The sequence below is a fragment of the Genypterus blacodes genome, unplaced genomic scaffold, assembly GCF_046128005.1.
Source record: "Genypterus blacodes isolate CSIRO-AG114 ecotype Tasmania unplaced genomic scaffold, CSIRO-AGI_Gbla_v1 ptg000012l_1, whole genome shotgun sequence".
NCBI lineage: Eukaryota > Metazoa > Chordata > Actinopteri > Ophidiiformes > Ophidiidae > Genypterus > Genypterus blacodes.
The window spans coordinates 2,547,111-2,573,932 of NW_027466826.1; the positions used below are offsets into that span (position 1 = coordinate 2,547,111).

The window sequence follows — 26,822 nt, forward strand, 5'->3', positions numbered from 1 at the left end:
ACAGCGCTGAAAACAATCATCTGATGTGCGCTGTGGTATTTTAAAGTCCCTCGCACACAGCTGTTGTTCATTAATAATTATAGAGCTTGGTTTGGAAAAACTAGATCCTCCTAAGCTTGCATCCTGGAGTCCAAAGAGAGCCACACTTATGGGAAAATATGTTATTCACATTGGAAAAGATGTTGTCAGCTCTTGTTAGCTCTCGACATGGGGCTGTGGTTCATGACAGCTTTGCTGTTGACACACCTATGGCACTTGGCCATCAGAGGACTTCACGAACTGGGACGTTTACTGACATGTCTGTCTGGGCTCTCATTCTGTTCACATCTAGTACTTGATCATTCTGGTTTCATATTGCTTGTAATGTCTTAATGTAAAAAATTGCTCAGAGTAATTATATTTTTATTGCTGTTTGTTGTGTCTTGTGGCACTTCCAAGCTTAGCAGACCCTTTGAACAGCAAGAATTGTTTTTATTCCAGCTCTGCCTGTCGGTGTGCATCCTTCCATCAGTGACTCAGATACCATGTGGTGTGTATGCTCAGCTCTGTGAAACTGCTTTTCTTAATTTCAGTTGTCTCTGATTATATTGCAAGTTAAAGGGTGTAAGTGCACAAGTGGACTCTGTAAACACTGTGCACATGACGTTATCTTGGATGTGCACATTGTTAAAGAGTAAGCTGCTGCACCTAAAACAGTTGCTATGTTTATGCACACTATACCCCATCTTTTACTTAAATTAAGGTAAAAATGTGAGAAGGGTGTGTACTGTACATGGTCTGAATTGGTCTCATAGGATTCCACCAAGGAATGAAGTAATGCATGTAGCTGATTTACAGGGGCATAAGCCAGGTCCGTTACTCTTTATGCATATATCAATTTCGCTGGAATAGAAATGACCTGTGTAGATCCACAGCAAGGCAGTCATTCGTAGAAGAGGCAATGTGGTATTTGCAGGAATGACACCGATGCAGGGGTCAAGATGGAGCTGTGTTTATCTACTAACATTTCTGAATGTGCAGCGGGATGAGACGGTCGGCTTTATTGCTTGAGGTCAAAAGCTACAGCCTTTTAACTTTATCACTAACAAGAAGAGAGCAACCCATCAGTTTGGTCAGGCTTACCATCAGGGATGAAGTCAGTTTTCAAATTGCAGTCATATGTAGGTCACTGGGGGTTAAACAGTTGGCTCAGAAATGTGTTTCAAGACTGAGAAAGGTATTTGAGAGTGATATTTACATTCCAGATAAACATATTTTCATTCTTTCAATGCCTTAAAAGTGTTATCACAAGCAACAAAGAATTTCGCCTGAGGTTTATTTTGAAGTGAGCAGGCCATCTCTGTTTGATTCATGGGCGTCTCAAGGCGACCTTGTTTTCTTGCGAGTGGCAGAGCCTTATCTCAGTGGTAATTGAGCGTTCGCTGCAGGCTCACTTCTGCCGCATGTTTGTCCTGCCCCCTATTTTGTATCACGTCTGTCATGCTGTGGATGTCAGGGAAATAGGAAAAAACAAACAAAAACAAACTTGGGTCTGTGTTGAAGTGAGTGTGTTTATTCTAGGTTAGTGGAAATGCATTTGCTTTTATTTAGTGTTACTCAACGTGGCCCTAATGCTGTGATGCCCATCGACATTTATTCATATGCTGACATTTGAAATATTACTATGCAATCTCCCACAGCATCCCTGACCCTAATCTCTGATTTTATTTTTGTCTATATATAAATCTGAGATGAAATGGTATTGCCAGGACACAAGTAAGAGAAGCCTGTTTAGCAGATGATGTGGGGTTATTTACCCTTTAGCAGGCTAGATAGACCTCCATGTCAAGGCTTAGAAATAGTTTCTCCTACCAGGAGAGCTGCAGTAATCTGATTTTATAACACCAAAAGAAGAGCCAGTAATCTGATGCAGCCCACAGACACCGTCTGCTTAATCCTCCACTTCCCTTTGGAATCAACAACAAGGCCCCCATCAGCCATCTCCAGTGCCCTTCAGGATTGTGACACAGCAACCATGTTGACATCTGGTGTAGTGTATATGGCTGCAGAAGTGAAGGTGGGCTCTGAAATGATTTACTGCTCTGGTAGTCTCTTGTCAAAATCAGATTAGGAGTGTTGTCATAGGCTGTTGAATCCAGTGCTGAGTGCAGAATGAACCAGGAGGTTGAGTTTCGTGTGTTTTGGTGTGGTGAGGAGATGACCGGAAAAATGTTTGTCCGGATTTTTATCATTTGGAATTGAAACTGAACGTATGTCTAACAGCAGCAATCCTAATGGTGTGTTTTAACTAAACAAAGGGACAGGATAGAGTTCTTACTGACTAGCAATGAATGAGGTGGTGAATGTTTTTCAGTCTCCCAAAATGTGCGATCAGGTTCATCAAACAGTCATCCATCATCCATAATTATGTTCAAAAAGCCAATCCCTCACACTGAAAAACTCATTAGTGTTCATGAAAAAATAATCTTGGAGTCATTTCTGCAAACTGGATCCCCTGTAATTATTCCATAATGGAGGCTACCTGAGGCAGGTACTGATCGGTTCTGTTTTGTCTGGAATGAGTCAGTGCATTTACAGTTATGATGACTCAGGTCAGCTGAGTCCACATTCACCTGCGAGGTGCATTTGTACAGGTGCTTTGGAAAAACCCTAACCCTAACCCTAACTATCTGCAGTTACTGAATCATGACGTTACCACATATTGGCTTGATTCATCAGACTGCACCTAGATTTTTCCATTTACCGATAGGGTAAATAAAGGGAGGAAGGAACTTGCTGTCGGGAACCAGCTGCAGGCTATGCAGCGTTTGGAAATGGTGAATGAGACTGTAGCAAGCCAAGTCCAATGTTGTGCTTATTGTGGTTGCAAACTTGTTTTATGCCAGCACAAACATGACATTTTCTTTATTATTGGTATTTTATTTAATATAAAATGACTTCATTGTCTGTGTTCACTGCGCTCCTATTTAGAAAGAAATACATGACATGGGGATATGCTGTAGTTGAACCATTCTGCTCTCAGTTGAAGACACTTTCTATGCTGAGTCATGTTGTTTTGTAAAATTAAAACAAATTAAAACGGTTTAATCATTACAAATGGACCAAACATTTGATAGTAAGGCATATATACTTGTTGCATACTAGCACAGTACGAACACAGAACCAGAAAAAATACTGCATTTGAGTTCTCGAACTGGAGCCTGAACAAGATGCAGATGTATTTCAAAGGCACATCGGTGTAGCTTGTACAGTATTTGCTATTCTAGTAATTAGTAGCAATGATAATGATCATAGAATTGAGAGTAATGAAATGACCTGGTACAATGGTAATTTGGCTCATTTAGATGAAGGAACTTTGCTGTATACATTCCCCAGGTTACTAAAAGAACCTGACATAAGTGACATGCCATTTGAATATTGGTGTTATTGTAGTTACTGTGTAAATTTAGCGATACTGAAGTAAGTCAGTTAACAACACACATTTACAGTAGACCAGCCATCACCTTCGCTCCCTCTGTCTCACGTTCACTCCCACTTTCTCAAATCTGTCAAAACTCTCTTGGTTTCCTTCTGCTGGCTTCCTGGAGGAGGAGGAATTTCCTAGGGAAACGTCTCGCATTCTTGGCAACTTGGTGGAGCTGCTGGTACAAACTGAGCCAGGCCGCTTCACTCTCTCCCCAGCCTCCTTTTGTATTCCGCCGTTGACGAACAACCTGCTCTTTGGGAGGCAGGGCGGAATCGTAGCAGTAGTTTTGCCCACCCCGCTGGACGGTTTTGCTGAACTGGCTCCGAGCTGCACGGCATGAACATGCGCTGAATGCTCATGGTGAATTCCTTACAAAGGGAAGAAAGGGTTGTTTCCCCCCTGTCTGTACCTCAGAATGGGAGAGGGGCCAGATTCTTGTGTGGGTGGATAATGGGGTCTCTGCTTGCGGAGAGATCCAACTTCCTGAGCCAGCAAGTGAGGCAAGAACACTGTCCACTGACACAGGGAGGATCCTGTCAAAATAAGCACGTCAGGGGACAATGTCTCTCAACTTTTGTTTTCTCTGTCTTGTTCTTGGTCTCGTTATTTCCCACCTCTCCCATTCAGGCATTTCCTGAGTTATGTTGGCCAGCAGCAACACAGAGGCCATTATTTCAAAGACAAAACACTGGTGTGGATGAACGAGAGCATTTGACGTGCCATTTGAAAACATGATGCATTGTCATAATGACTCTCAGAGAACCTATGCAACATTCTAGCACAATCTCCTGCTGAATCGGGCTCGGTGAAGCGTTGAATAGTTTTCCACAGCCATATCTTGATACTAATACGTTGCCTTTTAATCAATGATTATTTAGAATTCTATGCCAGCCCTACAAATCCGTGCTTGAAGTCGATCCTTACAGTGTCCTCCCAAAATAGCAGTGATCTTGATGCCCTGCCCACTGAGGCAGTAGCTCAGTGGGTAGAGCTTCCGTTTGGGAATCGGAGGGTCGCCGGTTTGAGTCCCTGCCAAGGTGCCCCTGAGCAAGGCACCGAACTCTCAATTGCTCCACCCTCTGCGAAGGGTGGTGATGTAATGTAAGTCGCTTTGGATAAAAGCGTCTGCCAAATGATCGTAATGTAATGTAATGTACCTTACTAATCACAGATTAGGAAGCTGAACTGTCTGGAGGCGCACACAACTTCAGTGCCTTTCTTCCTATTAGTTGTGAAAAGATAAATGCACTGGAAAAACGGGTACCAGGCCCAATTGTAGACTAAAATTAAGCTCAATCGAAATATCCCCCAAAATAAATACCCTTAGTCTTGGTTTAAAGGCTTCATATTGAGACATGGTGATTTAGGTTTTGTGCGCTGACCCCAAGCTGAACTTTTGTCTTTTGTACCTCTGCTGCGTCCCCCTGGGCTTGTTCGGTCCAAATATCACATGGCTGATTGTGTCACTGATGAGAATCCGGTGGAGAACATTCTCAATTTTCCTTCCAATGCTGAATCTTCGTTGCTAAATAAACAAACGACCTCAAATTCCTGTCACCGTGTCACCATTATCAGCCTGTTGTGATCGCCTCCTCTGGTAACCGATGACCATTCTGTGCCCCCTACCAGCGTAAGAGGTCTAGCTCTTAACGACTTTCCTGCACGCAGTGTTCTAGGACATGTTCCTTTGTCATTCCGTCCTACGTCTTACAAAATATACGGGGCCTTTAATCCTTGTCTGGGAAACCAGCCAAGCGCTACAATTAGGACTGTAATTAAGATGCTTCACGTGTGTTGTGTGTTTCAGTCGACCTTGCTTGCACACGCGGACTTTGATGTTCCTTACTGAGCATCCTAATATTTCTAACCACCCGTTAGACAGTATCATCCTGCTGGACTCAAACTGGCTGGATATCAAACAGTAACTCAACACTGTGAGCCCGTCTTTGAAATTGAGGAAGGGAAAATGCTGACTGTCCCGAATTTTGTGTCTAACCACCTCAACACCGCAAGACAGTGTCATTTTACCTAGAGCTGATCCATATCCACCTCCCCCCTCTGTGCAGGGTGTTGGCTGTAGCCTCATTTCACCTTAGCCTGATGAAATAATTTATTGACATCTGTCTGTCTCTGCAGCGGCTTGTTTGGCAGCAAAAGCTGTTAGTTTGTCACTGAAGCCTAATGAGCCTCGCCCTTTAGTTTCAACTCATTTGACATCAATGATGTTAAATTGGTGCTGCACAAAGAAAAGCTAAGTGTACTCAAATACAGAGAAGCTGGAGTGTGCATAGTTTGAGCACATTAGTCATTTAGACGTATCATTCCAGAGAAAATGTTTTGGGAGGAGTTTTAAGGAACTGTTAGCGTGGTGTCATCCAGTTGGTCTGTGCAGTTTGATGGTTCCTTTTTTAAGTAATACCGTGTAAACATTTATAATTGCAGGCACTAGTTGTTTTACTAGCACTGGTTTAGACCGCTAGAGGACATGTACATGGCAAATCATTACATGTTTATTCAGTATCACTGCTTCGGGGAAAGTTAAGTCTTTCTTTATCACTTTAGGAAATGACACAGAATCATATTTGCTGATGCTGACCACTGCACATTTATTGATTGCACAATCCCCAGCTCACAGTGGCCCTTCATTTTTCTCTCTGAAAGTGTTGTCTACATTGCAGAAAATAGTTTTGAGTCAAAGTAAAGTTGTGGAAAGCGTCTTTGTCAGCTGCAGTGCACCATCACACACACTGACAAGACATATGCTGACTCTATATTGCTTCCTACAGCAATATTTTAGAGAATTTGCTTTATCACAGCTGCACACCATCACCATCCACCTTTTCTGAGCAAGAAAACACCAACTACAGATGTTAACAACCAGTAACAACGTGGCCATCATTGCTCTTTGTTTGCAGGCAGATGAGGTTGAAGTATTTGACTCATATTTCTAAGATCTCTCATCCATAAAGAGTACAGGCAATCAGACACAATCATGGTTGCTATGGAAGGTCAGAGCCATGTAATATCTGTAAAAATGTAAAAGTGATTTTATAGATGGACTTGAGTATTTTGAGTAAACATCTAATTTGTTATCCGTACAAGGTCAAACAGATTCATTTTATAATCTTTTGTTGGTTCAATATGCTGTTCTACATCAAGTAAAGTGATTCTTAAAAAATCTCTTAGATGTTAGCCTCAGAACATTGCTACTTGAATGTCCTTATTCAAGTTTAAGAGCTGTCTTTGTTTCCTTATGTCCTAATGTTGGTAGATTGCTACATGTCGCTCAAGTAGGAAGAACAATTGATTTATTTTAATGGCAATATCTCAATGTTATTATCATAGTAGTTCGTCATCGTAGTTTAACAGTTTCAGTAAAATTCAGGACCATGTGAGTAACTTGGTGAGTAACCTATGCTTTTATTTGTCACCCCAGTAACTGTCAAACACAAAGTGCTTCAGGTTAACGTTCTGCAGTCTTTACTGAACATAAAACCATACCACCAACCGCCACAAAAAGCCCTCTATATACCAGTATAGTACTTTGAAATAAGAAATACACCCACATCCTGCACAGTTTATCATTGAGGTTTACTACACGCACATTGGCATAGGCTCCGTTTTGCCGTTCCGGGAGCTACAGATGCTCTGACGTGTAAAAGCTCCCAAGGGTCAGTGCAGAGGTCTGGCACACTTCCCTAACCGCACCTCTCCTCGCTCCACATTGGATCCTGTCCCCACAACGTCCACCACATTCATTAGGGCCTTTTAAGATGAATTGTTTTGAGTGGCTTTTGAAAGGCTTTCGCATATTCTGTGAGTGAAATACTGGACTCTTTCTTATTTATTCATTGTTTTGCAATTCCAATATTTCTGAGGAAATGGGGTTGCACAAGTAGTCTGTTATTTTAGCTAGTATTGTGCAAATGTGCATTAATCATGATTGTTCAACAAAATGCCATAGTTATTGTTTTGGTATTTTATTACTAGTTATTGTTTTGTATTTTTAAGTTGAAACAAAAAAGACTCGACTTTCACAGTGTGCATAATAACCTCATCAAGAAAAGTAACTTGAAAAGCATGGAACTGATGAAAAATAAAATAAGAATGCTAATGCTACCGGATGAATAGCTTAACCAGCAGTCGTGTATATAGTTGCAGTTCACCTGTAAACATGGAGATCTTGATTTGATTCAGCAGAGCAGAGACAAACCTGTTTCTATAAACAGACGGTGCTTGTAGTACCTTATTCTTTGGCAATTTTTGTCTTTGTGTGTTCAAGGCGTTGGAAATTTCATTGTCCTAAGGTCCAGCCAGAGAGATTGTGTTCATGAACAATTCCACCAGCAGATACCGGGTTAAGAAATGTCAGACAGACTGTCCAACTTAATAGGATTTTAAAGCTCAGTCACGATCGTGTCAGAGTGACTCACAGGTGTTGTCTGTATTTATAGTAATGGGTACATTAGGCTCATAATGAAGTCAGTGGCTGCAGGGGCTTGAACATGTAGGTCTACTTACATTTAGAGAACATGAATAAGCATTGTCCTTGCGATGTGTCTGGTATGATGTAGTTGACTGCGACCAAGGTGTTTTAATCTGAACAGTGTTTAACTGTAGCTCAGATTTAGCCTGTAGACATGTCACACCTGGTCTTGTCTTGCATAGTGAACCCCGGGCCCGCTGACCTCATCAGTTTGTTTTCAGGGCTGAACAAAAGAGCTTGTTTAGCGTACAACAAGGCAACACGGGATGACATCCATGCCCCTAGTTCCTGTAAATGATTGTCTGATCACGAACACTCCAAAGGGCACAGTGATGTGTGGATGCAGCACAATTTTATACATGTAAATGATGGGATACTAGCTGAGAATAGCTTGAACCCCTGTGGGAGCTCATTCATCTAAAACAGGAGACAGTGTTCAACAATGAATACAGACCTGTGTGACTGTTTGACATGTTGTTGATAGTTAAGGCTTACTGTTAGATACATTTTCATCTACGTTTTCATTTCTAGAATATAATTCCCAGGAGGATGGAGAGTGACTCTTTTTCATGGGTTCTGCTTGACTCAGTGATAACTCATCCTTAAATTGCGCGCATAAGGATAATTAAACAGCTAACTTTGCATTTTGTACCACACTGCATAAAGACACACACAGCTCTCTAGCACACCCTTCATTATCAGAGTCTCAGAGCCAGTCACATGACAACAGTATACTGGTAACCAACCCTCTGGGATTCATGTTTTGCAGGACTAAATCAGGACAAAGAAAATGGCTTAAATCACCAAACATAATTAAAATGACCTCTGACATGCCAGCCCTGCTCAGTTTTACGTTAAAATTTGCTGGCAATCCTGACAACTGTTAGATTGTACCGCAGCTCTGAGGTGCCCCATGACCACAGAGTTCACAAAGACCATAGTACAGAGCATTATGGGAGTTATGAGTGCTGCTATTACCCTCTGTTCTCTTGCTTTCTCCGAAATAACCGGTTTATCCGCTCCTCAATCTGTTATTTTCACCCTTAATAACACCTCCCGCAGGGTGATACCTGGATTCATACCTGGATAACAGCTGTCCCTTCTCTCCTTTTCACCTAACCTGTCCTTTGCTTACATGGCTCTGCACCAGCTGGTCCAACAAAGCTAACAGGACACAGGCCACATGTCAAATGAGGATGTCGAAAAAAGCTAAATGACTGTGTGACTCTGTGCACATTCTGACCAGACCCTCTTCCTTCTCTTTCACTCTGGCACAGTTAAGAATTCGACAGGGAAGTAAAGGTCAAGCAGTATATAGCAATCTAGCGCAGATAGAAATATATTTAAATATATATTGTGTAATAGCTTTTGCATATCGACCATGGTACTCACTAATATCTTGTAGCTCATCCTATCAAGTGAACCAATGCCCCCAGTTCAGTCTGATGAAGAGGATTGGTTCTAAAAATGAATTGAAGAGTTCCCAAATAACCCACTTCATTCTCGCACTCGTTCTCTCTTCCCTATCGGGCCATTAGTTTGACATATTTGTCTAAGCACTTAAAGAAGTATAAAGGACTCTAGGCCATTGCTAACTATTAATAGACTTTCCCTTTCTGTTTTCTTTGTAGGAGAATGAAATATTCAAGAGAAATGGCTCTCAAACGGATGTACATTGTATCTCGGCTCAGTTATGCAACTAGACGGGAACAAATGGTAATGGAAGGACATATTTTTCCTTTAGAATTCCACCGAGTACCTCGTGCTTATGCAGGCTTTATTGAAAGAATCTGAGCACTTGTACATCTCAGGGCAGGCAATAATAACTACATTGAAGACACTGAAAGCATGACATGAAAAGTATCTTTTTTGGCAACCCCCACAAGCGCATACCAAACATAGACTCTCTTTTCATTCATTCGTTACATCACTCTTTCTCCGTCCTCCAATTCCCCCTGCTTTATGCCTCTGACAATTGGTGCGCGGTGTCCAGAGGGCATGGGACTGGCAAAACATCAGCTAGAATGCTGACAATGGGAAACGCATTACAAAGTGTGTTTTTGTTTAGGCAGCATTTGTTCAATTCACAGGGAAAGTCGGCCTCCCTCGATGCCGTATGCGCTAATGTGCACCGTACAACGAGCCGCGGCCGCAATTGCGTGGAGATGTGACAGGCTTCAGTTTTGACCTAAGCAAAATGAACAATGTGGGGTAATTGCTCATACTTAAGTCGCTGAGACCAATCGGCTGAAAAGTGTAGAAACTGCCAACAGTCTCACCCAGGTTATGTCCGTATCTTAAAGTACCGTGAAACTTTTTCCACCCTTATGCATGCTGGCGGGGGATGACTAGCTGCTGGCCCTTTGTAGGCTCTTTAATTTTAGGCCGTTTCTGTCACCAAGTTATTTGAGATGCAGCTATCACTTAAGTGGTCCCGAAATAGCACAATTAGCAGCCGCGAGCGCTTCTGCCGGGCAGCACATCTTGGGCTAATGGGCTTGCGGGACGGCTGATAAACATGAAGAGAGATCTTGTTTTGTTTGCTGACACTTCTCCCACAGGACCGACCGATGATGTGATACCCACTTGATGATTGAAGTAGACTATTTATTCAACATGGCGAGTAAAGCTTTTTGAAACCATTATGTCTGGTCTGTGTCGGTATTCCTGTGACACAAACTAGGCCTACATGATTTCCACTAAGAATGATCACAGTAGTGTCCGTTCTCTGAAACAGAACTTAGGAGAGTTCAGCGAAGCAACATGACCAACTTACATGCATTTATGAAAAGTAAAACAAAGACCTGAGCCAAAAGGGACCCTATTAGTTTGGGAAGCCAGCCCGAGGATAATCGGACTCCGTCCAAAATGACCTAAACGGACCCAATTAAAAAAAGTGAGAACACCAATACTGGCAGCAGCACGATGCGGCGCCAATTTACAGCAGCAGCAGCAACGGATAAAAGGGGATTTGCTCTTTGTAAGTGCAAAAGTAAGTTGCATGTCAGTTTGTGTTTCAAAATAAACGTGTGAGTAAGTGTTTGGGATTATTTAACATGTACAGTACATTCTGTATTTATGGTCTGCACCAAGTAATCAGAGCAGATACGGAAAATGTGTTTTATTAGTTTGTGTCAAGTTTTATGCAAATCCGACTTGTGTTTGCATTCTTCCATTTTAACCCACATTGTTAAAATGGGTGAAATAGTATGAAATTTGTTGCTCAAGCGATGATACCATCACATGGTTGTCAGAACTACAAACACATACAAGTCTTTCTTGTAGCTGTGCAGAAAATGGGTGAAACAGCCCCAGATAAAGTAGCGCTTGATGGCGTATAGCCTACAATAACAGGCCTCTTATCTAAAACCAAATATTTGCGCACGGCTGTTTGAGTGGAACGCCTGATGAGTTGTTTTGTTTGCAGCAGAGATAAACGTGAAAGGGTTCGATTGATCGTTTATTTAACACAGCAACTTCAGTAGCTCTGGAGCCTTCGCTGTGTTTTGTAGTCGGGGCTTTGCAGATCACACGAGAATTGTTTCGCTTTTATTGTTGATGCAAACAAGAGCAGAATTAAGCCTGACACCTGTATGAACTAAGAAATGACTGATCAATGATATAATAAAACTGTGAGTACTGCACCTGGCATAGAATCTGTGTGTAGTTAAGTCTCAAAAGCTCCAAAGTATCATTGAAACCTTTAGACATCTGTCTTTGTACTTTGTGTTCCATATGTAGTAGATTCAAGCCAAACCTGCTGTAAATCTGTTTTAGGTGGTGACATGTTTTGGAAATCTGCCCTTTAACGGAGAAATACACTTACCTCTCTCAGAATTAAAGCCTGGAAATGAGATATTGTGGTTTTGTCAAAATCACTTCATGTTTGAATCAAAGCTCATTTCCTTGAGCACTACATTCAGGAATCATTGAAATTCTCAACCTTGGTTTGCTGTTTGTTTCAAAACACATTTCAGTCACATTTGTGTGTGTGTACCTCTGTGTAGCAGCTGGTCTCAGAGAGCAATTATCCTCACACGGATGAGCTACCACGGCTGCTGTACCTGCGGCCTGTACTTTCATACAGTAATGGTTCAGAGAGAAAATTGACGGTCTGGCACATTTGTTTTTGTGTTCATACCCTGAGCCAGCGTTTGCTGTAAAAGGGCTGTAGTACAGTGTAGCACAGTAAATTGCTGAGGTTTTCCCCACCGTGGATAATGCATGTGGATGTGGTGATGAAGAAGTAGCTGCTGTGGGTGTATTCTGATGCTTATGAGCAGGATTGTGTTTCTCCATTTCTAGCTTTACATCCCGCACACCATTCAGATTATTCTTTGATGTGATGTGATAAGATATGTGATGCACGCACTGCTTGTGTCAGTGACAGTCACTCAACAACGTGCAAAGCGGTTACAGTTTAGCGACTGTATGCTCTAAATAAAACTACTTGCTACATGCACTGCGTCTGTCCCACAGGAGAAATCATTCCTCTGGCTTTTTTGCAAAATCAGATGTTTTTCTTTCTGCATTCTAATCTGCTAATCTCCAGAGTTACAAATGTAGCGTACCTCCACTGCACCTCAGATTTCCCTCAATAATACTGCGATGTCAACGAGAACTCTTATATAATCTAAAAGAGAGGGACAGCCTTATAAACCAAGGCTCTGCTTTATTTTAGAAGCCACAAGCGTTGTCAGTTAGTGACGGTACAGTGAGTGGATACACTAATGGGCTTAGATGGAGCAGCACTACACAAGCTGCTATGAATGATGCCATATAGGCCAAACCTATTAGCGCCAGTGTACTCAGGCACCTACTGGGCACCATTCAACCAAGCAGTCAATAAATGTTAACTTTTGATGAGACATTAGGCTGCTATCAGTTTCTATTTATGTCTGCGCTGGTAATGAAATGTGTCAGGTTTGACATCCAGATATGTAAATGTTTCTTCCAATGAATTGCCTACAGGCGGATGTGAATCCATGCATGGCCATTTGTGTGCCCCTGATAGATTTCCATGCAAACACTATTATTCCTCTCCATACGCGTCGCCAGGAGTAGCCACAGGCAGGTTCAAGCCAGGACATTTCTCCAAACGGCTTGTTTCAAAATCATAGAACAGCAGCGAGGATCAATGAACTCTTTAAATAACGACGACGGCCCAATCAGAAGAGCTTGGGGGGTGATGTTTTGGCTTAAACAGTGCAGGCTGTAAGACTGAGAGAGGGATATCCCCCACGGGCTCTTATCAACTGGGAAACAGACCGAAAGCATTTTTACTTATCTTTGCTTTCCACCGCCGCTTTGCAGAAATATTGAACTCCAGACCGCTGTATGGATTCTCCACCCACCCAGCCGTCTCGGTGTATTGATAACACTTTTTTTCGTCTGCCACTTTTTGGCACAGAGAGTGCCTGCTGTGATCCTGCCCCCCCCTTTGCTCTCTCTGGGAATGTGGGAATGACATGGCGTAATGGGGGATTAATGCTTCTTTTGAGAGGTTGCAGCCAGCCCAGTTTCAATTTCAGGTATGTGTCTGCTGAGACTACAAATAACAGCCCCCCCCCCCCCCCTTCCCACCCACTCCCGTAATCACTCACACTCGCGCAGAATACCCACTTGGCCATTCCTTTCCAAAGCTAAATGTGTGACACCTAGTTGGTCACTACCGTCACAATTTGGATGGCACAGTGAACTGGCACAAAGGTCCGGAGCACAGGGACAAGATTGGCTTCAGGCCAGAACAGATGGCAGCGCGTTTCCCATGCAACATAACACAGCGGTAGCGAGAAGTGGGGATTACACCTCTGTCTAATAATAAAAAATCCCCTGTTCCCTAGGTGACCCCTTCAGTGCCTGCAGCCTTTTTAATTACATCTGAATCCCAGTCTTGTGAGAAAGCTGTTTCGGGATAGAGATGCCTTCCTGTCTGTTCCCTCCCTCCCCTCTCCCTCCCTCCCTCCCTCCCTCCCTCCCTCCCTCCCCCCCTGACAGAGGGTGGCTGATGACTCATCCTCGCCATCAGGCATGCCGGATCGCCGATCTACCTCTAGGGTTTAACATTAGATCGCTCCATCTTCACAGATCCGCGTTTGTCCTTTGGAAGCACACGTGGTGGCTCAGGCAGCCGTACAGCCGAAACAGATTGTAGATGGACGCACAGATGTTCTGTTTCCTCCCCTGTGAAATGTTGTGGAGTGCCACCTATTTGAGCCAGAGGGAGATTCCAAACAGGAATGCCAAGTCTCTCGTCTCTTCCGGGTGCTAAAAAATGTATTTATTTGGTTCTAAATATATGATAAAATATGTGTGATTGTGGATTTGCATTGTGGATTTTTTTCCTGCTTGGATAATCTCCCTGCTGGATCCAGTCCTTTTTGGCCGGCCTCCTTCCTTTCCACTCTGCCCCCTGTGTTTCCTTCTTCATAATCCCCCATTCAGTGCACAATAATAATGAAGCTGCAGAAGTGCTGGTGCAACAATAATAATGAAGCTGCTGAAGTGCTGGTGCAACAATATTAACTTTCTAGTTTCACCATGAAAAGATTGTCTCATTATGTCATTGTTTGTCAAAAAATGGAGTGACTTAATTTTGCAGATGTGACCTTTATTAAATCAAATCTTTCTTTTTTTCCACTGCACAAAATTAAATGTGAGCAGCATCGCAATAGTTTTCTTCTTCAGTACCCATTTTGTCATGGGTCATATTTGCCTAGAAGAGAGTGCAAGAGTGAAGTGAGTGAGAGTTTCAGGGGAAGTGGGTGAGTGGATAGCTATTTGATTGCTTTGTGACTTAGCACCCCTTCACACACACACGCACACACACACACACACACACACACACACACACACACACACACACACACACACACACACACCACCCCCTTCCTGTCCCTGTCCCTGGAGAGGAAGAAATTGTGATCACTCTCTGTCTGAGACCGATCACAATTTAATGCAGGACAGGACTGGCGAGAAAACTGGGTCAGGAGGAAGTTCTGTAAAGGTGGCCAGGGAATTGTTGACTTCTTGTTGAGTGGGTTTGCTGGGTATTCTTTTTTTTTTTGGGGGGGGGGGGGGCATGTAGGTGGGAGGAATCAAGGGGAGCCAGTGAGCATTCTGATTTGTCGTATTGAGCTTGTCTGGCTTTACTCGATTTTCTTTGATCGTTTTTTTGTCGCTCCTCTCTCGTGTCCAACAGGCTTGACCTCTGCGTCTGACTCGGACACATTTTTCCGATTAAATATTTTTCGCTGCTCCATGTTGCATTCATTGTCCCTGACCCATTCTGCATCAAGAGTTTCCGAGCATTACAGCTCTCCATGAAAGGAATCTCAGTGAGCCTGTGAGCTCGTTGTTCACTGTTTTATCTTTTTTGCAAGGGCAGTTATGTGCTTCTTACCTGTTTCCTTTGATATGCAATGAACAGATGGGATGAAATCACACAAACCTCTTTTCTCAACGTTTTCATAGTAGCAGCATGCAGGAACAGGGCTGACTGAAGTCTTTTGGCTTGTCGAAAGCATCTGTACTGCGTTACTTTCCACCAGGATTCACCCATAAAATTGGCAATAAAAAGCCGATTCATCGGTGTGTCATCCATTCACAGAGAATCGTTTTTTAAAAAAAGCATTAAGCTCAGTAGAACAGGGTTTGAACACTCCATTGCCGTTACTGCACTCTCTTTCCTGGCAGTAATTGATTCTAGGTTGAGGCCCGCATTCGTTCCTCGTTCAAATAAACACACACCCAGAAATGCAACGTGACAGCGGCTGCTTTGTGTGCTGTACCTTCATCCAGACCTGTGACAGTGTATGTGTCTGTACATGTGTAACATTATTCATGCCACTAATCTGCTTCTTCTCCATTCTTCCCCCTCTCTCGCAGGCTCTGCAGCCTCACACTGAAAAAGCTGGTGGTCCTCAAAGAGCTGGATAAGGAACTGAACTCCCTGTCTATAGCCGTCAAAATACAGGTGGGTGGGACAGTCCCGCATGTGACGCCGCAGCAATGTGTCAACGCAACACATTTTGTTTTCCCCATGGACTCTTTCTCCTGCTTACCGAAGCTGTACCCACTTAAGCAAAAATCACAAAGCGTGGACAATAAGACGTGCGTATTGATGAAAGCACCCTCCCCCGTGCCTGCACAAGAATTCCCAGTGAATCACATCTACTCGGGTTCCTAAAATGTCCACCAAGCATGACTTGTCTAAGCAGGAGAACAGGAGCCTGAGTTTTCCATTGATTGCTAATGTATTTAGTCACGACCAGTCGTCTCTAGTGTCGATATCCGTTGAACACCAAGATCAATGAACACATCATGAAGAGGCAATTCTACATTTCTTTTTACTTACTTGAACACCTCTTTGACTTGATATTTTCTTTACCTTTCAGTTGTGTTCGTGCAGTATTAGTAATTAAGCAAATGCAAGCAAACATTTTGTTTCAGTTTGTGCGAGGATCTAATTTCACAGCAGGGCTTCAGAGTTGTCAAATGTCACATGTAATAAGCTTTGGAAGTAGTCTAGGCCTACAATATTCAGACAACATTATCACTAAATTAAAATGAGACTTGGCTGATGAAATCTCTAGTCATGTTTGTCTATGACATGTTGTCTTCTACCTAAAAAAAGGGCAGAATACACCTGTAGTGTTTAGAACAGAGACCATGCAAAAGCCTTCCTTCAGTCTTCAGCCAAGTTTCACAGTTTCCAATCACAGACTGAGCTGTAAACCTTGTAGTGTTGTGAAGATGGTGCTCCCCCCCAAACATTCATTTCTAGTACAGAACTAAGGTCATTGAGTCCATCACATACATTCACAGTGCCCCAAGGTGGCCATGTGGAAAAAATCTTTCTTGGAAGAATTTATTGAAGTATTCTTTCCTGCAGTTACACAAGAATCCAAAGCAGAAGTGAATTGGAGAATTGGTCTTGCATTAATATAAAGTAGAGAGGAGGGAGCGAACTTGCACCCTAGAGATTTGCTACACTGGCAGAGCAAAAGAACGAAGCCTGAGCAAATAGTTTAACATTGTTCCGACAACAGCATTTGTCCTCCAACAGCGCGAGGACAATATCTGGACTCCATCTTTCATCTATTGTTTTGCAAACGCTTTAACGATATCTATCCCACCCGTCCTTTTGGCAAAGCAGGGGGGATTTTGTAGCCCTGGGCTGTGTGTAACCGTGGAGCTTCATCCTCGGAGCTGACCTTTAAGTAGAAATGTGCCACCTGCACCATGTCTGAATCACACACTGTGTTTCATGCTGGAATCATTCACACAGGAACGAGGGTGTGTTTATACTAACAGCAGATGGGATAATTCCTTCTAGAATGCCTTCTACACATTGTGTATTTATAAAAACCTTAAAAGAGGGTAAGAAATCAGTAATTTATCTTTTCTTAAATGCCGAAATCCAATTATACAAATAGCAATCTGCTCATTTTCACAGAGGAGTAAGCACAGCAAGTTTGGTGTGTGTGTGGTGGAAATATAGTTTGTATCTTTCTGTGCAAATGCCTCAAAACAGAAATTGATCAACCTTAATTGTGAGGCATATGAATGCATATTTAAGAATTGAATATAAGCCAGCAAGAAATAAGTTCACAGTGAAGTAAGCACAGTCAATATTTTCTTCAACTGAGGCTTCTTGTACATTATTACCGTTGCTGAAATGTGTTGTGAAATTGAAAAGGCTAACCATGCTGCAAAAGAAGCTTCTATTCTATTCCATTACCCTCACAGGCCTAATCAATGGAGATGAACAATACACAGGGTCTATGGAGCATTATTCATTTGCATCTTTATAGAGGAACAACAGGGCATACTGAACACATGTCAAGGAAGCAACCACATCTATTTCCCTGTTTCTGTAACAGACAGTTTTTCCACGGAGACCCCCTCATTATGGAATTTAATTGAAATTTTATGCAGCGCTCGGCCATTTTCTGCCGTTCCCCCTTTACTGTAATCCTGAAGGACAAAGCAACCAACCAAGTGCGGCTTCGTCCATGAGCTGTGCCGTCTCCGGAGCGTGAAATCTCTGAATTTCTGCTGAGCAGCCCGCAGGACAGCCGCGTAATGCTGTGTTCATGGAAGTGGAGCATTAAATCTCATTTCTATCTGGTTTGGTGTGGGAGAAAGGGGGACACTGAGGAGATAAAGAGACAGTTGGAGAAGATGAAGAGGGCCACGAGTGTCTTGTTAATTGACAATATAATTGACAAAGCCTATTTAATGCATGTCACCAATTCTTTGGTCAGCAGCTACTCGCTCTCGGTCTCTTTCGCTCTTTGGGACAGATTTACTAATGGTTTCAGAAAATCAGAAATTTGCAGCCTGGACAGTAATGTGCGTCATGTTTAGTAAATCCACCCAAATCCGTGACCTACACACACACACAAACACACACACACACACACACACACACACATACACACACACACACACACACACACACACACACACACACTCAACCCCCTGTGATGTCAGTCAGCATTCTGGGTGATGACATAGCAGTCAGTCGACAGGAGCCTCTGTGTTTCCTGGGAGCCGGGGCCTCTTGTCTCGCACCCTGGAGACAATTGGATCGCATCATGTGGTTTCTGCCTATTCACACAAACCCCTTCATTACGAAATGCACTACATGATGCATTTTATGCGGTTGGCCGAGGTTGTAGCCAAACATCGGCGTCGGCTGGATTCTGATAGGAAAGGTGCCCGGGCCAACTTTCAGATCCAGCTGCTGTCTGAAGCACTTTCCCTTTATGCGTGCGTCTCATGTTCTTAAATTTGACTTAAGTGCAGTTCCATATTGAGCTAAATCACATCTGGTCTATGCTGCAAACAGTGGAGCCAATTTAGATAGCTCATATGAATAGTTGGATAGAATGAGTGGAGTTTTCTGTTTAATTTCTTCTCATTGGACCTGGATAGATTGGAGGAGTTGTAATGCTGTAACCCCCACCACCAAAAAGACAGTGGAGAAGCTTGTAAGCAGTGCAGAAAAGGCAAGAGAAAAGAGTGTTGGTGGGGGGGCTGCAGGACACTAAGTACAAGCTTCCCTCGCCAAAGCTCTGTATTGTTAATGCATGTCAGGCAGTTTGAGAGTGCTCGGCTTTTGTGCCTTGATTCATTATATCAGCCGGTGAGCATGAGAAAGGAGCGCACACAAGGTCTCTTTGTGAAGCTCAACTTTGTGACGGGGCCGGCCTCAGACCCAGATTTACCCTCCTTTTCTGTGTTGGGCAAAACAACTGCTGCGGGTGCTGTAAAAGGCCCCGTCAGCATTTTTCCCTCTGAGGAGCTTTTGGAGCCGTGATGTTGTTGTAGAAAGATGCACCTTACAAAATGACTGAATGTTCTGCAAAGTAACCAAGTTTAGTTCCCGTGCTCCCTTCTGAGCTCCGGTGATTTAGTTTCATTCGTTTTAAACTTGTGGGAATGACGTAACTAATCAAATGACAAAACCTTAATTTCCTTAGTAAAAGTAAGGGTGGTAGACTAAAATCTAATCATGCTTCAAAATGGTCTGGTAAGGGTTTCAGTCTCATTGGATTATTGAAAATTCTCTTAAACAGACCTGCTATGGGCCATGTTCTACTAGAAACGGAGCGATGGTCAACATATACGCAACTTAATTATTTATGATCACGCTGTCGTAGGTTTCGTTGGAAAATTGCGCCGCAGAAGCAGAGATTGTTGTGCAGCAGTTGTGATGTGTTGAATTATTAGTGATGTTTGTTTGCCAAACATACAAGCCAGTGACAGATTGGTAACATGATAGACATGAATCATCGGTCCGTCACAGGGATAGTGATGAGACGAATACAATCATAATCTCCTGTTTACCTGTGCTGAAGGTTTTTAGGCTGCAAAGTGACCAGGGCTTTATTATGTAACTCATGCATTACCATTTGCAATTCATATATACAATGCAATACGTTATATAAGCCGTGTGTATGTTTTTCTTGCCTCGACGTGCCAGTGTTGTACTTCCAGAAACGCCGCATTATCGGAGAACGAAAGCTACTCACTCTGGTATCCGGGAAACGCTTCCTTACACATGCTCAACCATTTCACCCGGTGTCTGTTACATGATTCAGCAGCTCTGTGCCGCCAGTCAAGCTGATGACTTTAGGATCCAGTGTCTTACCCACTGGATCCGAATATTAATGAGTCTCCCCACAAGGGATTAAGTCAGATACAGGATATCCTATCTGCCCTATGGACCTCACCAAATTTTTACTCAAGTCACTTGGCGGATACCTGAACTGAGCTTTGAGTACTTCTGAAATTTTAGCAAGCACTTGATAAATTGCCAAATATTGCGCAACACATTCTTGCCTTCTCCAGTCAGAACTTGACACAAGATGGTGAACCAAGACATGACTTGCCGTTTCTGTGCTCCCCCCTGCTTTCCTCTTTCCAGATTATAATGTTTAGGAGCGAGGAGATTGGTTTGAAAAGTGCAAATGTTACCTGATCAGGCAGCGTGTAATCCAGAGATGTGACGAGCTGCGTTTTAGGACTGATGACAGGTTTAATGAGGACACAGCTTGAATGCTGTACAGCCAGTGGCATTTTAATCCCTGTGCTGATTTCCAGGACCAATGCTGTGCCAAACTGCAGGTATTAAGGTGAAGTCTTTCTCACCAATCGTAAGAATAGCAAGCATCAAGTCGTTTTTTTATACTAAGTAGCTACTTAAGATGATGGGCGAAAAGAACAGTCTGCAACATTCTATAGCCAGAGCAGTTTTTCCTCATTTATGATAAGTTTATTGCAGCTTTGTCACTCTCCTTCAACTCAGTTCCTCCCAGTAAGGACCACACGAAGTTCAGTTGTGCTAGTATCACTGTAGTCAAAGAGGAGAAGACGGTTTGTACTGGGCCCATTCTAGGTGTGAATTGGCATGAATGTGTGAGAGCGAAGCAGCGTGTTACTGTACTAAAACTGGGTTGGCGCGTTCTGTAGATGAAGACCAGAAAACAAGCAATAAGTGAAGCAAGGAGATCAAATGCAGCAATTCTTGCTTAAAGGGCTGCTTGCGGAACGTGAGAAAGCTCTCCTTCTAAATGAACGTGAGAAGATGCAGAGTGATGAAATGCGAGCTGCTGGCCTGATAAGTTTGCTGAAGAGGCTGATTTCCATGGGAACGGGGGAAAACTGGTAGCTTAGATCACTGTGGAAGGTGTTTTGTTATACAGCATACGCAAACATTGTAGCTATGGCTGCCGTTGCCATTTAGATGTTGATTCTGTAACAATCTGAATGGTACTTGTGTTTAAATTCATCTGTTTGACTGGTAAATGTTGATGTTAATTCTGAACCTGACAAATAAAGAAGCCAAGAAGGTTTGTAATGTTTTTAGTGGAAGTATTCTGTATATGAAGTTGTAGCTCAGTCGGTACCTAGTTGAGGTAGCGGGTGCTTTAGGTGATTGCACCTTTAAACTAGTTTGATGCTGATGAATAACGGCAATGCATCTAAATTACATCTGGTTATGATAGGTTTCGAACTTTAGTCTGCATTGTGTTACCCAGTTTGACTCACATCTAAGCTTGCCAGTTTAATATCAACTCTTTGGAGGAAGCAAATACAGCTGACATTAGGAATTTTGTCTCAGCTGTATTCTGCATACGTGGTCAAACAAGAATGCGTAGGTGTCTCATGCTAACACAATGGATATTTGAGGGTTAGCAGCACTTTTGCACAATTGCAGAAACCACTTTATGCGCAACCCTCCCGCTTTGTTTTCCCCTAACTGTCTCGGTCCAAAACGGAAGGCATCCCACTCTGTTTGCACCTCTGATGACACCCCTCCAAAAAAACAAAGCATTTTGTCATGTCTGCTCTTGAACAGACTTAGACAGATTTTCACATGAGAAGCCAAAAATAAACTGAACGTCTGCAGCAACATCGTTGTTTGTTTATAGCGGGAAATCGATGCGGATGCTTATGATGAGACTTTGCTTGCCTTTTTTCCTGCAGGGTTCCAAGCGTCTCCTGAGATCCAACGAGTACGTCCTCCCACCCAGCGGCATGATGGAGACGGATCTCGAGCTCACATTCTCACTACAGGCAAGCACTGTCACTGCAGCGCGAATTCTCACACTGATATAGCAGTTACAGGCGGGATGGTGTTAAAGCCTTCAGCCACACTGATGCCCCTTCTTCTCTCAAAGATGGACTGTGTTAACTACTGCCCAGGTTTTGCTTTTGATTGACTCGATTGAAGTATTTTCTTTTCTCGAATTGGTTGACTATTTGCTCCAAGAGATGACATACAGTTTTTACTTGCAATGGTTTTGTTGTACAACATAGTAAAGAAGGAACACAAAATTGAATACACTGACTTTTCTCCGTCTCCTTGAACTACACTCATAAGGCAAAAAATGCTTTTGATGCAAGCAATGAAGCATATCCTGTAATTTCTCGAAGGTGTTTCGTTCACTATACTATAAGGATCATCTGATACCTTTCTTAAGTTTCTGAGCTTGAATATGTTACGATAAGTCTTGAATGTGAGTTCTGATCTAAAGGCTGGTGAATATATAGTGTGGCCTGCATTATTTATCCTTCTTTTGTCCTCGTTAGTACCCCCATTTTCTGAAGAGGGATGCCAATAGACTCCAGATTATGCTGCAGAGGAGAAAACGCTACAAGAACCGAACCATCCTGGGCTACAAGACGCTGGCTGTGGGAGTGATCAATATGGCAGAGGTATTGTTAAGGAGCCTCTCGGCAGGGGCCACACTTCTCATTATTACACGTCATGTTTCTCTTTGTCTGCCGGTTAATTCCTCTTGAGGAACATATCATGTTGCTCCGTTGCCTGTGATTGCTTTCTGCTACACTCTGACAGTGATTGACATGGCCATTAGTGTGTATGTGTACCACGCCTTGCTCGCCAGAGAGGGGGCTTCCTGTGTTACAAATCATTTCAGATGATGCATGCTCATCAAACATGCTGCCGTGTGCGATGATGGGCCATCTGGAGCTGAATTCATATGCCCTTTCCGAGAACAGTGCATTCAGCCATGCTATGCACAAGTAATGTGCTATGAACAATGTGGCTGTTACAATATCAATATATATAATAATAATACATACATAATCCCTGTTGTTTCTAGACGTGATGTCACCTTGAGTCATTTAATATTTAATAGATACCAATATAAAATACCTTTCCCATACCCATTTTCTCTCTCCCGATCTTTTCTCAGTGTGTTTCTCTTATTTCTCTTGGAGATTTGATTCTATGTCTTACGCCTCCCAAGTAAGAACGTTATAAACTTGAGATGGCAAAGTGGCTATTTCAGTGCCACCATCAGGCTGAATGGGGGACAAATCCATAGCGAAAGTCAACGTGCCAAAATCGAAATAGCATCAGATCACAACTCGGTTATCACCGACAAACTGGCAGACTGATACCAGCTAAATACACCTGTCAGCTACACGCAGGTGTGATGAACAGAAATCGTAATACAGCAGCACTGTCGAGGTGCGATACACCTGCACAATGCTTTTATGACTATAAAGACTAAGTATTTTAGCGGCTTAGTGTGTCGGTTAATGTGGATCGAATGGAATGCAACAAGGGTACATGTTGCGACCTGAGGGGTGTGTACTACTGAGCAGAGTTTGTGGCTTTGTGGTGAGCTCACTCGGGGCTTAAATCCAAGTTCTCAGGGCTAAGAATGACAGCTGACATCAAACTGAGGTATATTGCCATTTACAATACTGCTGCAGAACTGGTCTGAGCAGGTTCAGGCTCCACGGTAAAGGGCGAGGAGAAGGGATGGGAAAATATGTCGGCATAATTGCTCACAGAGAGAATTGCCGTTGATCCAGGAGGTAAATTAGAAACAGTATGGATGATGGACATGGGAAAAACGGTTTCATGCATTGAAATGGCCAACGATGCAATGCCAGCAAGCCTTATTTATTATTAAGGCCTTATTTGCAGCAGAGTTTGAGTTACCTTTTACCACTAGGGTTCTTGAACCCTTGGTATCCTTGCATAATTACAGTGCAGTCCTCTACACAGGAATAAGAAGGCTGCCACATATCCAAACTGTGGCACACAAAGCTGCGACATCGTCCAGCACAGACTCTTAACTGACAAAGCCTGTGTCAACTCGTCATCTTGTAAGTCGGCGTCCCTGTATCCTTTAACACTAATCGCGGCACTTGGGGGTTTGTCAAGATGCCAAATTAACCCCGTGTTGGCAAACCTTCCTCAGGCCTGGTAATATTGCAGTATTGCAACGCATTAACACTACAGGCCCTCGTTCCAAATGCCACTTTTGTATTATCTATGTAGGATTTGTTTTTGATAGCCTCTTTATATCATTTTAATTAAGACATTTTGATTTAATTGATGTGCAAACAAGTTTATTGCTATATTATTGGGGATTACCAAAATGCTACAACAGATGCAAATGAGACCATCATTTTGCAAGTTAACTATCTTCTAAGGCTGAGACGAAGAATGAGAACTGTTGTTGAAGTTGCCGTGTGCATCAGTGATCTCTACTGCATCATTCTTATATGGACAAAGTGTAATATTGCATTTTACGACATTTCCAGCAACACTCCCAGGGCAGGAATTGATTGACATCTGAAAACAAGACAAATGTGTTATTACGTTAAAAATTCCACTCTGCTGCTTTGCTGTTTTAATGCTCACCACAACAAAACAACACACAGATTCTATGAATACAGCTAGATTAGCCATTATTGTACCCTGTTTGGTAATTACATTGTCCTCAGCCATAGAGTAAACTCTCTCATGCCCTCTTTTTGAATCTACCAGGCATAGCATTGGAGGAAGCCACTTATTAGACTTTGCTTAGGGCTCTGAAGCGCCCCCCTGCCAGTGATTGAGCAGAATTAGCATCAACAGCCGTTCACTAAGTGAAATACCAAAACTACCCTGCAGTGCTAGAAATCGTCCCTTTTCATCTCAAAAAAGCATCTTCAAACAATTCATGCAAATGCAATTCTGTTGGACTTTGTGATTTGAGAGAATTGGCTCGCCTCATGAAGACATTCAGAGTTGAAAAGCAGCATTGTGTTAGTGAAGATTTATGTAGGCTGCATAACTGTCAATTTGTAATCAGCCTGTAACTCTGCAAGCACAAGGCGGTGTAATGAAAGCCATCTCATTCTCTGTTGGATCTCTATCTGCTCAGTAAAGAGTGTCATTATTCTTCCATCCTGCTTGAGAAATGGGATGTGTTGCACTGATTTGACGCGCCTCTAATGAGCACCAGATAGACAGGAATCATAAAGGACATGAAGACGCCTCAGCTATAAGACTTCTTGTTGAGAGAAGTAAAATCCATAAATTCAGTGTGTTGTATTTATTCAAGGAAATACTATATTTTTGGAAGATTACAAGGGATGGGCAGCATAAAACTGAAGTTTCTTAGAATGAAATTGATAATTTTACACCATTCTTAATGTTGATCTCGCTATGTCCAGGTGATGCAACACCCAACAGACGGAGGACAGATTCTGGGTCTCCATAGCAACGTGAAGGAGGCGCCAGTACGTGTGGCGGAGATCAGCGTGTACTCTCTGTCAAGCCAGCCCATCGACCACGAGGACGGCAGTGGCCAGGCTGGCCGCAAGACCAAGACCTCAGGTGGGTGCAACCGATCTCCCCTCCCCCTCCATGGGCCCGTTTGACAGGCCTGTACCCATGCTGCCCCGCCAAACCCTTCCTGTAATTCCATTCTCCGCCCTCGAGTTAGCACTCTCTGTCCAGGCCCCTCTGCTCCCTCCTTTCACATGGTTCCTATTTTCCAACCAAGGACAGACTGCGCTCTATTAATCCCAGGCCAACCTATGACCGAGGGTATGTTATTCTCTTCAGCTATGGTTGTAATGTTGATTTGAGAGTTGAACAGATGTACGCCCTATTGCCTGACACCGTTCTAAATCTGGACGGGAGAAATATTGGCCCCTGATTGGACTCCACGCGTTCACCCGGCCCTGCTGATCCCTCCCTTTTCTGGATGTTATTAAGAAAGCCACTCAAACATAACAGATGAGCTCATACAGCAAGTATTAAAAGTGGTGTCACTCTGAGCGAAAGCAAGATGTTTATCTTCGCTATCTCTGCGCAGATCTTTAATAACATTCATCCCACCCCGAAACAGAAAGTTACAGAAAGTCTGAATTGACAGCAATATTGAAATGTTTGTACAACTGTTACTCTTTCGTATTCAATTATGTGCATTGAATTTAACAATTTTGGGATTACTATATAATGTGTTCATTGTTTTTGCCTGGTAAACAATTAAGGGTTGATTAACAGAGTCAAATGCTATAGGAAATAAGATGAATGTATTTAGAGAAGGAATCACGTCATAAAAGAAATTAACAATTTTGCATAAGTAGAGCAACTTTGCAACTTCCAATAACTATATAAGTATGACTTTTGACTATGACTGTCTAAGAAAATATTTTACTTAGCTAAAGCCACTGCCCAACTTCAGTCTGTGGAGATAAAGTGACGCCTGATATAAAGCCAAATATGTTCCTCCTCTGTATTTTGATGTGTTTGCGCCCGTGTGGCCTGTGTGTTTTCAGACCGCTCCCCAGATATGGACAACTATTCTGAGGAGGACGATGACAGCTACTCGTCAGAGCAGGAAGCAAGTGATGACGCAGTTCATGGCCAGGTCAGTGCCAGGAAATGTGTGGGTGTCAACAGTATTCAGATCTCAGGGGGGATACTCGCTGAAATGAAGTCCGTAGTTACATAAGTAATTGGAGCATTACAACGACGTATGACTTGCACCGTGTTGGCACACGTACAAGGGAAACATAAATAGAAGGCGCATTATTTGC

The 26,822-nt window shown here is 42.9% G+C and overlaps 1 protein-coding gene across 4 annotated transcripts in view; it reads left to right on the top strand.

The window, feature by feature from the left end:
- The window catches only part of LOC143011706 (phosphofurin acidic cluster sorting protein 2), a 41,768-nt gene that overhangs the window by 2,452 nt on the left and 12,494 nt on the right, over positions 1-26,822 (top strand). For all 4 annotated transcript variants that reach the window (XM_076164681.1, XM_076164697.1, XM_076164688.1 and 1 more), the window contains exons 2-6: positions 15,840-15,927; positions 21,951-22,040; positions 22,557-22,682; positions 25,449-25,611; positions 26,562-26,653. In XM_076164681.1, the coding sequence (XP_076020796.1) occupies positions 15,840-15,927; positions 21,951-22,040; positions 22,557-22,682; positions 25,449-25,611; positions 26,562-26,653 (559 nt within the window). The remainder of the gene's footprint in view (positions 1-15,839; positions 15,928-21,950; positions 22,041-22,556; positions 22,683-25,448; positions 25,612-26,561; positions 26,654-26,822) is intronic.